This window comes from Rhinichthys klamathensis, unplaced genomic scaffold (genome assembly GCF_029890125.1).
Source record: "Rhinichthys klamathensis goyatoka isolate OS25496 unplaced genomic scaffold, OSU_Roscu_1.1 h1tg000169l_1, whole genome shotgun sequence".
NCBI lineage: Eukaryota > Metazoa > Chordata > Actinopteri > Cypriniformes > Leuciscidae > Rhinichthys > Rhinichthys klamathensis.
This window is the reverse complement of record NW_026606700.1, coordinates 977,485-991,909: the sequence shown is the minus strand read 5'-3', so window position 1 is coordinate 991,909 and position 14,425 is coordinate 977,485. Positions and strand designations below refer to the sequence as shown.

General features: G+C 37.9%; 1 protein-coding gene across 1 annotated transcript in view; it reads right to left on the bottom strand.

Moving 5' to 3' along the window:
* Positions 1–14,425, bottom strand: part of agbl4 (AGBL carboxypeptidase 4) — a 371,132-nt gene that overhangs the window by 238,418 nt on the left and 118,289 nt on the right. Inside the window, exon 4 of the mRNA XM_056259613.1 lies at positions 3,557–3,651. Coding sequence (XP_056115588.1) covers positions 3,557–3,651 — 95 coding nt within the window. The remainder of the gene's footprint in view (positions 1–3,556; positions 3,652–14,425) is intronic.

Genomic DNA, 14,425 nt, shown 5'->3' with positions numbered 1-14,425 from the left:
GAACTAGCTTAACAAGCTATATGTCCTTGGCCAACAAATTTCAACAGGTACTTTTTGCAGTGCATGGCTACACTGACCAGCACTAAATCAGCACCTAACTAGCATAGAATTTAGGGTGGTACAGTCCATGATCACATGAACCATTATGTTCACATCTGTTTCACACACAATATATTAAATGCTATATATACACCGCTTTGCACATATAGCCATTATCACGTGTGTGCTTGAGTGTGTTGTGAAGAAGGGAGCATGTGTACCTGCATGTAAAAATGTGTGTGTAAAAAAGGCCTCCCTTTGCGTCGCAGCATGTTGTTTTCACATCTCTATAATTGGATGAGAAACGGAGGATCGTCTTGCGTTTGTGTGAGAATCACGTGCTCTTTCCTCGCTTTATTGAAGTCCTAATGCCCGAGTCTGCGCCACAGCAGCATGCGGTATGATCAGCTCACCCTGATCCAGCCATCTGATGACTATCACTGTGGCATTTGTACACAGAGGTTCTCTGTCGCTTTCGTTTGGGTATTCAGAGTCTCTAAATGCTACAAGCTTATTTTCACACCACATGCCGCAGACAAACACAAACGGTGGTCCTTTGAGCTCCAGATTGGTATTAAAAAAAAAACTGCATGATTCAGACAATGACTTTGATGCCGCCGGAAATAAAAGAAATGTCGTCTAATGTCAATCTGCCTCCTCCCTGCTATGAAAATGTTAGAAAGTTAGCAAAAATTGCTCAATTTCCAGTTAGCAAAAAAGTTTAAAAAAAAATTGATAATAGAAGGGCGACTTTGTGATGCAATAAATTACTGTGCAAGGTCCGTCACAGAGAATAGAAATAAGACTGATGGTTGAATAGATGGTTGAGTATACTGAAAGTTTGTTGTGCTCTTGGCGACCTGGGTTCGAGTTCACCCTGGCAGTCTTGTTCCCTCTCTGCAGCTATATCTAAAAAAAAAAATTAAAAAAAGAAGAAGAAGAAAAACAGTTCTTCTTTTAAACCCTAGTTGAGCTTGATTGTGATATACTGTAGGGCTGCACAATGAATCAAACACATGGTTGAGAGCAGGATTACAGCTAATCAGGTCAATTATTTAGGTCTACTCCTGTTTTCTATTCATTTTGTTTATTTTTGTAGCGGTTATTAATGTTTAAAAATCAGCAGTTTCTTCAATTACGGACACAATTATGTCCCAGGGATTGATTTTTACTAAAACTAACAAAAACAGATTAAACTAACTTTTTTCTTTTCGGTTATATTAAGGTCACATTAAAAACTTCTACCAAGCCTCCAACCTTTATTTTTGCTTTTTTTTTTAAATGATTTGTAGGGTTTTTACCTCGTACCCGACCTGTATGTAGATCTTAAAGTACGAAAATCACTAAATTACAAATTGTTGCATGCTTTAAAACTATGATAACCCGAACAAAAAGTGAAAATCAATGTAAATATAATTTGTGAGCATACTATTTTTTATTTTGATGTATCATTTCCAATAAAGCTGCAATATTGTCAAATTATGCACAAATATGAAATATTATGTAATTGTGTGTATTTATAAATGTATTTTAAAACACTTCTTTTTTATCACAATTGTGCTACCTTAGCAATTCATTTTCTAAAGAGAGGTTTGAGGGGCGCAGGCCTATAAAAACTGAGCTATGACTTGCTACAAACTCTTAAATACCCCCAGCACTCTCCTGAGGGAAATGTTGAACATGGGCACGTAGGAGACGTCAGCTTGACTGTGAAATGTTTTGCAGTCCATTGTTTTCCGGCAGCATCTCCATCTAATTGTCTTGTCCCATTAGGCCGTGACCAGGGTTTGGCAGAGGAAGACAGGCTCCCTTGGCAGATGCCTGCCATTTGTCTGAATGCCCTTGATCGACTCGTGACAGATGTCAAGGCTTCCGTTGAGCGGGTATTTTCTGTCACATGACCTCTGTTCGGCGCGTCAGGATAACGTGGCGTAGTGGCTCTCGTACGCACCCGTATGGATGCACACACACTTCTGCATCCATCAGTTCCCTGCTATTACCTCTGACAGGCCTCACCTGCCCAGACTGCATGACCCATGAAAATTCAACCTGGCAGATGAGTGTTTGAATGGTAATGCACAACTCTGATTGATACTGATAGGAGGCGTGGATGTATCGGTGTGTGTGTGTGTGTGTGTGTGTGTGTCTGGGTACGTGTTTAGTAATTAGGGATTTGCAAACTTAACTTTTTCCAAAGTTGTTGGAAAGTGCTCAAAGTACACAGGCACACTATAAAAGCAGTCGTACACTATAAGACTGAAACGTGTTGCTGCAATAAGTAAAAAAAAAAAAAAAAACGATTAAAGCTCTAATATCACTTTTCCCCTTAGTGTGCATAAATATAATGTGTAATTTTTGATCAAATAAATGTAGCCTTGGTGGGTCTTTTTCAAAATCATTAAACCACTGTTTTCACTAATAAATATAATATAATGTATATTTTTAATTCCTCCCACTTTAATTTATTTTCATGAATTTACAGTATAAACCATATAAGGATTTATTCTGTAATAATACTTTATATAGTAAAATAATAATAATTTATAATAGCAATAAAAGCAAATTTGTGTGAAAAACAAATTGCAGGATCATAAATAATCAGATATGTTGTAATTGACACACCTAGACTGTGATTAGTAAAGTGCACTACAACTAGACAAAAAAACAAGAAACTGAGTCTTTAAATGTGTATCTGGAGATTAGCTTCAGTGGTTCAGCATTTGGCATAATCATAGACAAGAGATCAAATAAGCCATATGTGAAGAATAGCAGATCTCACATAGAGCAGGAAGGATTTGATCTTATCTTTACATTGATGCAATACATGAAGCCATTTAACAGACATCCAAAAATACACACAGCTAGGGGACTACATTTGTCTTTCACGCATCTCCTCCTCCGTGAAGGCAGATGTGTGTCTAATAAAACCAACCCTACCGCTGACAGAGCGCAAAGAGACAAGCTGATTAAAAGACACACAAAACACGTTTAGAGAAAATGGCGCCTATGATGAGTTTGTCCAGCCTGAAGCTCACTTCCTTCTCTGGCATTTCTCACAATTCCTCTATCAACAGCCCTGTTACTGTCCCTTTTTCAACCCAGATGGCGTCACCATGGAGACCAAACATGCCCAGCAACACAACCTCTCATCTGGAACATCAAACACACCATTGTCAACTTGGAGAAGGAAGAGAAAGTGAGAAAGTGTTGAATGCTTCCTTTAAGGAACACAGGCAGTTTGAAAACTCAAAAGAGGTGGTAACGAAAAATCCTGTTGTTTGTGGAAGAGAGATAAGACAGATATTGTGAGTCAGATATGACGACAGTGTACACAGTCAAGTCTTATTCGCCGAGTCTGCAGGGCATGTGTGGAACCCATGCTTGGGCCAGCATTACACACATGGAAACTACACATGGAAGATTAGTCGTGGATTTGTTATTTGGAATTAAAGCGTGGAAAGCGCAGTGGTGAACAGTGTGTAGGTGGAGATGTGATATTTGCAGAGGGTATGAATACCATTTAGGCCGGCTGGTCGACTTCACCACGGGGGACATCCCATCTCTGTACAGGCTCTTGGTCTTGCTGAAGTTCACGATGTTGAAAATCACCCTCTGAAACAATAAGAAACAGATATTTTTCTGAGATGAAACCAAGGTTATTTTATTATATATGAAAATGCACATAGCAGTGAAAAAAAACCCTACAAAAATGAGAGTTGACATTTTTTAAACTGAAAAACAAACTATAAATGTGCACTACGAAACAAAATTAAAATGGACTTACAGTACTAGAAATTGAGTTTAGTTTTTGTTGTATGTGACATTTAGGGACAGTTAAATCAGAAATCGTTTAGATCACTATAAAGAAACAGTAAATAAATACATGTTAAAATAAATACATACATAAATAAAGTGGCTTACAGCAAATAAAAAAAGCATGAAATTGATTCTCACCGAGTTGCCAATGCAAACGATCTCAAACAAAACCTTGATTATATTTATTACATTCTATGCCATGAACTTCACAATCTTTTTGGTAAATCCAACTGGTCATTCTCCAGTGAAGGGCTTTGATCCAGTCCATTCTGCTGAATCATAAATGCCCCAGAGATGCCATAGTGACGGTAGTTACAATTTTGTAGTAATCATAGCAGCAGTCTGACCTTTATAGCACATTAAATTGTCCCCAAATACTGTAGTATGCATGTTATGAATTTGATAAATAAAACATTGAAATTGAACTTTGATGGCACTGAGTATTTTGCAGCTTCTGATAAATTGTTGTGCGTCATCATAGGCAGATGGAACAATTTGTGATGCTTTGTAATCATATTCACAACATACAAACTAATAAAAAACTTTATGAACCATTAAAACTAACAGAAAAGATCAGAAATGCTCAATCGGGCTGCTCTTCAAGAAACCTCACATTGAGTTTCAAAATTAGCAGCGCAAATGGGAAGTGCTGTACGAGACACCAAACGTGTTAAAAGAATCTTGCAGGATCTCGCTGACTACGTAATGCGAAGATTGTGTGAACTTATAACACACGTGAGACAATAGAGGCAAAACTGTAGAAGGATGTGAGTTTCTCATCATTTCCACCAACATATGGAACTGCACAAAACACAAAACACTGTCTTTAAAAAGAAACACAACACTGCAGGAAGTGTCAGGCTGTGTAGAGGTGAAGAGATGCAGGGTTTGGTGGACCTAGAGAACACCCGAGCTGCATTCCAGCTTGTATGCTATCCATACTGTATACAGATATAGAGGTATGTCCCAAATCATAGTATGTTAGAAAATTAGTATTCCAAAAGAGGAATATTTTCAGTGGGTACTTGGGCTAATATTACCCATAACCCCTTGCACTAAGAGAGGAAGAGTTTGTGACAGTTTGCTTCAATATTTTTATGCACTGAAAATGAATAGGAATGGGAGACCAAAGCAAAAAAAAAAAAAAAAATGCACAAATTTTTTTATGCACAAACATACAAATTAAGTAATAATATTTATTTTAGATCATGCTAATGTATTTGTAGTTATGAACAAAATAATTCATACTATTCACAATAACAATTAAAGCACAATTATGACCAATACCAATTTGCTTAAAGTCCCCATGAATTCAAAATTGACCATACTTACTTTGTTTGCCTAAATTGATCGTGTTGTGGTGAACAATTCATCCATGCAAGTCAATCCACACAAAAAAAATGTTTGGCTTCGTAATCTTTAATCAAAATCTGAAATTTCCCCTCCCCTCTGCATTGGAGGACCTTCCCTGATGACGAAGGTTTGACGGTTTGGCTGTCTGCTTAAGATCCGTAACCACGCCCCTCCAACTGACAGTAGACAGGCTGAATGAAAACACCTACTTTTCTAGATCCAATCAGGTGCTAGTTGGAAAAAAAGCCACGCCCACTATTTTTCCTCATTTAGTATTCCGTTTCTCTCGGAAATACGTCACAACACTGGAGAAAAGTCATTTGCAACTTCCGGTTCACGGGGACTTTAAGCCATGATTCTATAATTGACACAACCTCAAATCAAAAAAAATAAAGTTTTCCCACTGGTAGTGGTACATATTTTTTACAGACATCATACATTACTTTTACTGTGCAGTAGAAGCAAATGAATTGGGATGCAGCCTGGTGCCTGGTGTAAGGCCTATTACCAACAGTTAGAGGTGCTCTATTGTCACATCCCTCTTTTTACCCATTTGACGCGAGTGTAGTGCAGGGTAGTGTAGACCTGGGGTCACTGCAGCATGACTGGGGCAATTTGAGGGCAGGTGGATTCTTCTTCGAACCCTTTTTTCTAACATATAATGGGAAAATGAAGTTTATGAAATATGAAGTGTATAAACAGTACAGACAATGCTAATAATGACATGTCCAAACTGTAAATGACTCCATGTGATAAATCATATCAAATTCCCAATTAAGCCCAGGTGATGGAAGTCAACAGTGTGCAAACGAAATCCAATTACAACCATTCTCTCCTTTTCTCAGTGCCCTCCACCAACCCCCCCATCTATCCATCCCGCTGTTCCCCTCCCATCAGTGGCTGCAGTCACAGAAGATGGGGGATTGTGGTCGGCCTGAATCAGCCAGGGCTAAAATGACATTTAACTGATGTTCAGACGCGAGGTAGCTGCTGGAACGGGTAGATAAGACCATTGCTGCTGGCATTTCAATTACACTTTTACTGCCCTACACATCTGTTGCCAGCCTACTTTCAGTCTTTTTTTCCCCACAGGCAAATACATCCTCATTCCACTACCTTAACATCACGCCACTCTTTCTTCTTCTTTTTTTTTCCACCACAAAATTCAGATTGTCTGCTTTGGCAGGTGGTTTCTGGGTCTAGACTGGAATGTATTGACTTGAGGGTGGGACAAGGTAGGGTCAGTTCTCTCTCCATCCAGTGGTTCTCTGGGTCATACGACAGCAGGGAAAAAACAATGCTAAATGCAGCTAACAAAATAAATAGGCATATCAAATTTTAAACGGGAGTAGAAAACAAGTGGAAAAGGATTGGGATATTTGCATGCTAGACTCAAACACACTTTGGGCCATTTTAACGATCTAAGCGTATGGTCTAATACGCAGGGCGCAAGTGCACTTAGGGCGTGTCCGAATCCACTTTTGCTAGTTTAACGACGGGAAAAATGGTTGGGGCGCGCGGCGCATGGTCTAAAAGGGCTGTCCCTATTCTCTTAATGAGTAATGGGTGTGTTTTGGGCGTAATGTGAAATAAACCAACCAGAGTCTCATCTCCCATTCCCTTCAAAAGTCAGTTGCACTCGCGCCATGGCGGATTCGCTATTTACATGGCGGAATTTGCAAGCGGAAAGACCGAACGCATCTCCAGAGCATAAACAGATCTGCTCGTGTGCGAGGTTAAAGCGTGCAAGCAGTACATCTACGGGACAAGACGGATTCCACCATATCTTTATGTACACAATAATAATCTTTTACATTGTAATCCTTTTATTTTTAATATTTGGCATGTTTGTGTGCTGCTGCGCGTCCCTGTGTGTGTAATAAGCAGAATGTACGTGCGTTGTGGACCGCCTATAGGCGCACATTACTAACGCACTCTTTAAATAACAAAAAATACTAAGCCATTGACTTTAGACCAGGTTTCAGTTGGTCAATGCAGTCTATTTAATTTGCATCAAAATAGCAACGTGCCAACAACGTGCCTGAACACACCTCGTTTTCAGACCAGCACACCCATGGGCGCAAATGCATTTGCTATTTAAACAACGTGGCGCATGACGTAAAAATGATAACTGTGTCGGGCTGAAACTAGCAAAGGATACTTGCGTCGCGCTTGGCTCTGCGCCGGGTGTATGATAGGGCCCAGAATCTTTATGTGCACCCCCAACTCAACCCAACAAATTACCACATAAATAAATACATGGACATCAAAATTATTGTCTTGTAGATTATCTTAAGATTCTGCTATGAAAAACAATCCATTACAACATTCGAAAACAATTGGCCTAGCAAATATTCTACAATAATATTGCAATAGCAAAATAATCATTATTAATCTGCATAAGTCAATGTTTCTCAAGGGTTGCTATTGTTCTTTTAAGCAATGTTTTCATTTTCTTGCTTTAACTGGACTCCTGAACCTCTAGACATCTAGAAAACATTTAATGCTCAACAGATATATATTCAAATTAATATTAATAAGTCTTTTAAAGCTATTTTACTACAGTCAGTATGTGGAGCTTTGGCAGCAATTTCGTTGGAATATAAAAGTACCGGTATGATGCCATGAACCACATTTTAGAAGTTATTATACAAACATATTTAACTATTGAATTTACTATTGATTGACCAACCAAAATCAAATATTATAAGCCGTATAATAAGTGTCATGACAAGCCGGATAAGTATTACAAATTTCAACCACACCAAACATTTTCAGACAAGCCCAGCACAACAAAGCTGAGTGCTGCTGTGAAGTTTAAAGTTGACTAGTTGACATTGTCAGAATTGATTTGTATCATTCTTACCTCTTCACTACTTGTATTCACAGTACCATGAGAAGCTTCCCTCTTTATGTCATTATTTCCTACGGCATCATCACAGTCAACAGGGGAGTTACTCAGAAGAAGGGATGGGTGTGGGTTAAATCTCAGGCTCATTAAGAGCTTTATGTAAGAAAGAAAGAGAAAAATGCACACATATATACTGCAAGTCACTGGTGGGCTCCCTTGCGTTAGTTAAGCCAATGTATCTACACTGAGGAGTAATTTGGAGTTGGTTCCCAAAGCAGCACAACTCAGTGCAGAGCTGGTCATGGAGGAACTGTGAGAACGGTAAATTTAATTACTGATAGAGAGACAGGAACATATTACCATCCAGCCTGCCTGAGATGTCATTTCCATCAGGCATGTCAAGTTCTTTCAGTGCTTTTTACACTGACACATATTCACACTCACCTGGAGTCTTGTGTCACAGAGCCTGACTTTTGACTTAAAATGTGGTCCACTCTGAAGGTTATTCTGGCAATTTCTCTCACTAAGACAGGAAGAAACCACCTCATCAACACATGAATGTTGTTCACTGAGAACAAAAAACTAGTAAAAAAAAAAAACTACATCAATGTTGGGTAGCTTTTTTTATTTTAGAATTTTATATTGATATCACAAATATATATCTATATTACAAATAAATTACTATTCACATTATAAATACATATTTGAATACTAATTTATTTAAATTATTTATTATCAGCATAAAAAAATTATTGCTTAAAATGTAGGGGTCAGTAATTGTTTTTATTAAGAAAAAAAATGTATTTACCAAGGATGCATTTAATTGATCAAAGGAAACAGTAAAAGACTTTTACAGTGTTACCAAAGATTACAAAATATTATACCTTAAATAAAAGCTGTTGTTTTGAATCTTCTATTAAAAGAATCCTGAAAAAAAGGATCAAAGTTTCCAGAAAAATATTAAGCAGCACATCGGTTTTCAACTTTAATAACTATAAAAAATATTTCTTGAGCACCAAATCAACATATTAAAATGACTTATGACAGAACATGTGACACTGAATACTGAAGTAATGGCTGCTGTTCCACCACATGTAGAAGAAGAAAGAAAAGTTAGACGAATGCATACTATGGTAATAACACTGCATGTTAGTGAAACCACAGCACAATAACAAACATATACCGGTATGTTATCAGCTACTTTTGTTATATAGTTATTGGCTGCATAGCTTTAGTAAAAATCTCATTAAAAACTGATTCTGGGATTAAAGAAGAATCCTCTTATTTCCGAGTCTCACACACACACACACACACTCTAGAGGTGAAGTTCTCCTACAACTCAACAACAAGCTGCTCTGAGTTGCACAGGTGAACTAATGATTTATACCGTTAAGAGACAGAGAAAAAGAATCTAAAAGAAAAGCGAATGAGGAAAAAGGCTGCCAAGAATCACTGACCTACCCAGTGTTCCTGACCAGAAATAGCTGGATGTCAAACAGTGTTTGGGGGCAAACGGTGTCTTTTGATACTGATCGATCTGCAGAGCCCTGCTCTGGGGAAAACACTGCTGAAATATTTAAGAGAATTGTCTAAATGGAGGGAGACATAAATAATGTACTTTGCCCTCTGTAAGTCATGTTCTTACTAAGAAAGTTCAATGTAGATATATTAGCTTAATAACACTGAATAATGCAGCATGCAGTGGGTCATATGAAAGTACATATAGTCACTCTGACAGGGGTTAAATATAGAGTACACTGAGCCACATACAAAACAAGGTGTAGATTACATCATGTTTTAACTGTCTGTTCAGTGAATAATATAATACAAAATATATATATATATTTTTTAAATACAAGTACATCTGGAATTCCATTATGAAGGTTAAAATGTAAAATACATTTTTGCTAAATAGGTCTCAATTTCATCATGCAATTTTGAGAGAATTATGGAAATATAACCTTGCTTTGTATGTCACCAGTATATTTATGTACATATTAGTGCCGTCAATAGATTTAAAAAAAAACTTAACTAATTAATCACACATTTTTCTGTCATTAATCGTGATTAATCGCACCTAACATTAAAGTTTTTAATATATTTTTATTATTGTATTAATTTTAATCTCCAAATTAATGCACAAACAACATAAAGGCAGTTATTTTAAACATTTGATCTAACAGGTAATCCTTATGAAAGCTACACAAGTTATTCAGTCAAGAGCAGTGAGTGATTTTCTCTGTATTTTGTTCTTTGATTCACAATAATCACAGACAGCAGCAGCAGCTTTATTAGGCTGCTGTCACTTTAAGATCTGAAGCACATGAAGTGGAGCTGACACATATCTGATGTCCTCACAACTCTTGTCTTTACGGTGATTTAAGACTTTATTTAACTTATTTAAGACTGTGCTTACGAGTTTACTCGACAAAGCAGGCATTCTGGCATACTTTTGTTTTTGTCCATTCAAGCGCGAAAGAGAACTGTGCACACGAGTGTGTCTGTCACACAGACAGGGGATTCACAGACAGCACGTCAGTATTTAGGTTATTGTTTTCTGTGTGCTTGAATGGTTTAATAGTACTTGAATGAATGACAGTGTGATCATATACTGGATGGATGACAGAAAAAACCAGATGCTTCATTAAATATTTTTATTTTTAAATATATAAAATGATTTATGTGATAATACAGATTGCATCAACAGACCCGACCCAAATCGACCCGAATCACTCCTTACCCGAACCCGACGTGCATATTTTTTTTTCTTTAAAGTAAAACCCGACCCGAAACAGAACTGATAAAATTAGACCGGAGTCCGAGCCGACAGCATTTATTTATTTACTTATTTATTATTACTTTATTTTATTGCCCGCCAGATGGATACAAGTTCAGTGTTTCCCCTATCATTGTTTTGGGGGGGCGGCCCGCCCCCCCAAAACGACCCCCCGCCCCCCTAAATTGCTGACGAAATCCAGTCATAAAAATTAAATTTACTGTATAACGCTGAATTTCATGGAATTTGTCAATCTTTTGAGGAATAAATAGAAAGCAGTTCAGTATACACTTGAAATCAAATCGCGATGTAGACAAGTGTGTGTGGATATTAAACCACAAAGACAATTTAAATACGAATCCTGCTTGTTCTGTGTGAATGAATGGTGCAGCCGACGCGCAGTTTCATTTACCACACACACACACACACACTGAAGCACGTGTGACGCTTGCGCTGTTTTTTTTTTGCCTATATGAAGACACAAATGCATAAACTTCCTCTCCAGGCTCTAGATCCACTCCGAAAGTCACTTCGTGATCATTTCACCGCTTCATTTGAGAAAAACTATCATTATGACATAAACACACAAACTCAAAAGGTCTTCACGGCAACCCGTCAAAATAAAAGTTCGGTTTAACTTGACAGAAATATATTACCGTTGCACAGTAGAATTTAGATATGTCCCAATGTAATAATACTAACACTAATCCGAATAAATTATCATCAAAACTGAATTTAAGGAATAATCCATGTTTTAATTTTAACAGTAAAGCTCATTGTGCAGCACGTTATTTGACAAAAAGTTTATTTAATTTCATATGATTAAAATTGATGATAAATGATAAAATTTGTGTTTTATGTCTTCATTTTATTACCAGAAAAAAACACAACACAGAATTAGTGTGAATTTTTTTTTCATATTTTTTTTAAAATGTTGTATACGTTTAATGATTCATAATACACTATTTTAATTAATTAGACATGCTTTTTGATTGTTAAAAAATTTACACCACGTATCCGTAACACGCCCGCTCCGCAACACTAGCAGTCCCCCCCCCTGAAAAAAAATCCTAGGGGAAACACTGAAGTTATATTGTTTGGCTTTCAATTGTGACCAGTGGATTGGAAAAATAAATTTGATAGTTCCATAAAAATTAAATCGATAGCCTAATAAATTATGGATTCGCTCGTGTTGTCTGTAACGCTATTTACCTCATCTCCGGCAAAGGGCTTCTACACACAAAAAAAGAAAAGCCCTGCATGAACACGCAGCGTAATGAAGCGAGTGGCTTTTCCTGATGGATCTCATCGCTACAGTATAAGATGGATTCCTCAAAAATCCACTTAACAGTCCATTGCACGTAGAAGCGCGGATTTAGAGAGAACTAGAAAAAGTGAAATAACAACGTTTTCCAAGAATTGTTTTAAATAATAAAATTGTTAAATGCCCGACATACTTTAAAAGAATTTGGGTCTTCTCGGGTCCATTCGAATAAAGCACATTTATTTCAAATTACCCAAGACCCGAGGTCAATAAGACCAAACCTGACCCGTGTCCGAGGCACTCATTGAAGTTTTGGACCCGAACGCGCTCGGGTCTCGGGTCGGACCTCGGGTTTTCGGATCCAAGTGGACCAGTGGAGACCTCAAAATAACTCGAGAACTGCCCGGAACTATTGTAAAGGGTTTGTTGCGACTGGGCACAGAACCTTTAGAAACAAGCTAACAAGGCATATGTCTGACTTCAAAGCTCTGCTATGAAAAAAACTAATCTGATTTAGCACAAACACATTCTAGAGAAAAGCAGAGAAGAGAAATTTCACATACTCGCAAGCTGCGAGCATGTTGAGCTGCAATTTAATGTCAGCTTTTAATTTCCTTCTAAAAAAAGGGTTGTATTCAATAACTGTGATATCAGATAACAGAAAACTCCGGCAGGCATTTCTGAAGCAGCAGGCATGTAGACCTTTTGTTTGGTTCAGGCATTCAGAGCCTTTTGTGCAGGATTATTTAATTCTACTGGAAAACCAGGAAGTGGGCGCTTTTACCATATTCAGTGAAAAGGCAATCGCAATCTACTGCTCCATTGTGTGGCAGCAACATGTGATTCTAACATGTTTAATTAGGTCTCTCCATCGCCTTTGACTGACGGTCCAGCAAAACACAGACGACACAATGCAAAAGGTCACAGTCACTCACACAATGATGCTTGGAGAGCTTTAAAAGCATTCCATTAACCTACGGATGGCTCCGTGCACAGCTATGAGGAAAAGACCTTTGTATACATGTTTATAATACTTAACCCTATCCCGGTGGCTCATGTGGCCTGAGTCACGCTATTGTGTATGCAACAAAAAATCAATGTTCTTGGTTTGTCTACGTCAACTTACATTTCCCATAACGAAATGAAGTCACAATGCATTTTAATACATGGATCTCTCAGGGAGTATATGTTTTTTTACATGATTGCATTAGATCATTTTGATGTCTCATGGATCACGACATTCTGACATGACTTAAAGGGATAGGTCACCAAAAAAAAAACAACCTCACCCTAATATTATTCCCAAGCCAAGGCTACTTGGCCCTGAACCGAACCGCAAAACTGAACTGAAGTGCCACAATCTCTCACTCAGGATCAGACAAATACAGAAACAAAATGGAATAGTGTTGCCATACAAAAAACACCTCCCCTATAAAAATACTTCTCTGTTGGTCTCTCTCTCTCGTTCACACGGGGTCTTCCGTCAAGTAAGTGGCAACAGAGAGGTGGAATTGTCAAAAGTGATGGATGACTATCAACCTTCTGCTCCCCCTCTTCAGTCCTCTGAGATTTACAGAGCTGCTGACTACCAGGCATGAAAACCAATCTCTTTCTCCATTTCTATCCTTTCCTGTATCTCACCAGCACTCTCTCCATGTCTTCCTTTTCCCCTCTATCTATCCATCTAACTCTATTATCTTAAGCCATTTCTTTCACCTCTGACAAGATTTGGAGAACGCTGTCTATCTATGCAACCAATCAGCTCACGACGCTGCCGGGTAGTACGGCGGAATGCAGGTGACAAGTCTGTTTCAGACGAGGACGTAAATTGCCCCGGTCTATGACAACCGTTCCGCCTCCCGTCCTCTCCTCCCAACAGGATGAGGAACGCAATGCGTGCACGTCTAAATGTCGTAATTATAACATCACAAAGGGTGGCACCGTAGGCTAATTGTGCTCTCAAAATAGTAATGGCTTTATTATCACAACTATTTTGGTGAGTGTAATGATCGTTAGAAGGCATTATGTTAATGCAATTAAGCGCTAGCATTATTGTTCCAGACCTCTCTAATTGGGGGGGGGATCTCAGAGGGCACCCTGTTCAAATATTCTCAATGATACATTTACCCTATGATGAAAATGCGGAGAATGGAGAATTTAAAGATTAATATGCTTACAAATAAAAACAAACAATAAATAATAAACAATATAAACAGTGACATAACCAAAGTCCTGTTTCGTCTTGCAACAAGGATGGCCTCCCATTATTGGCTCGGTAAGATATTCAGTTATCCTTTTTGAATGACTCATTAAAAGTATCAGATCA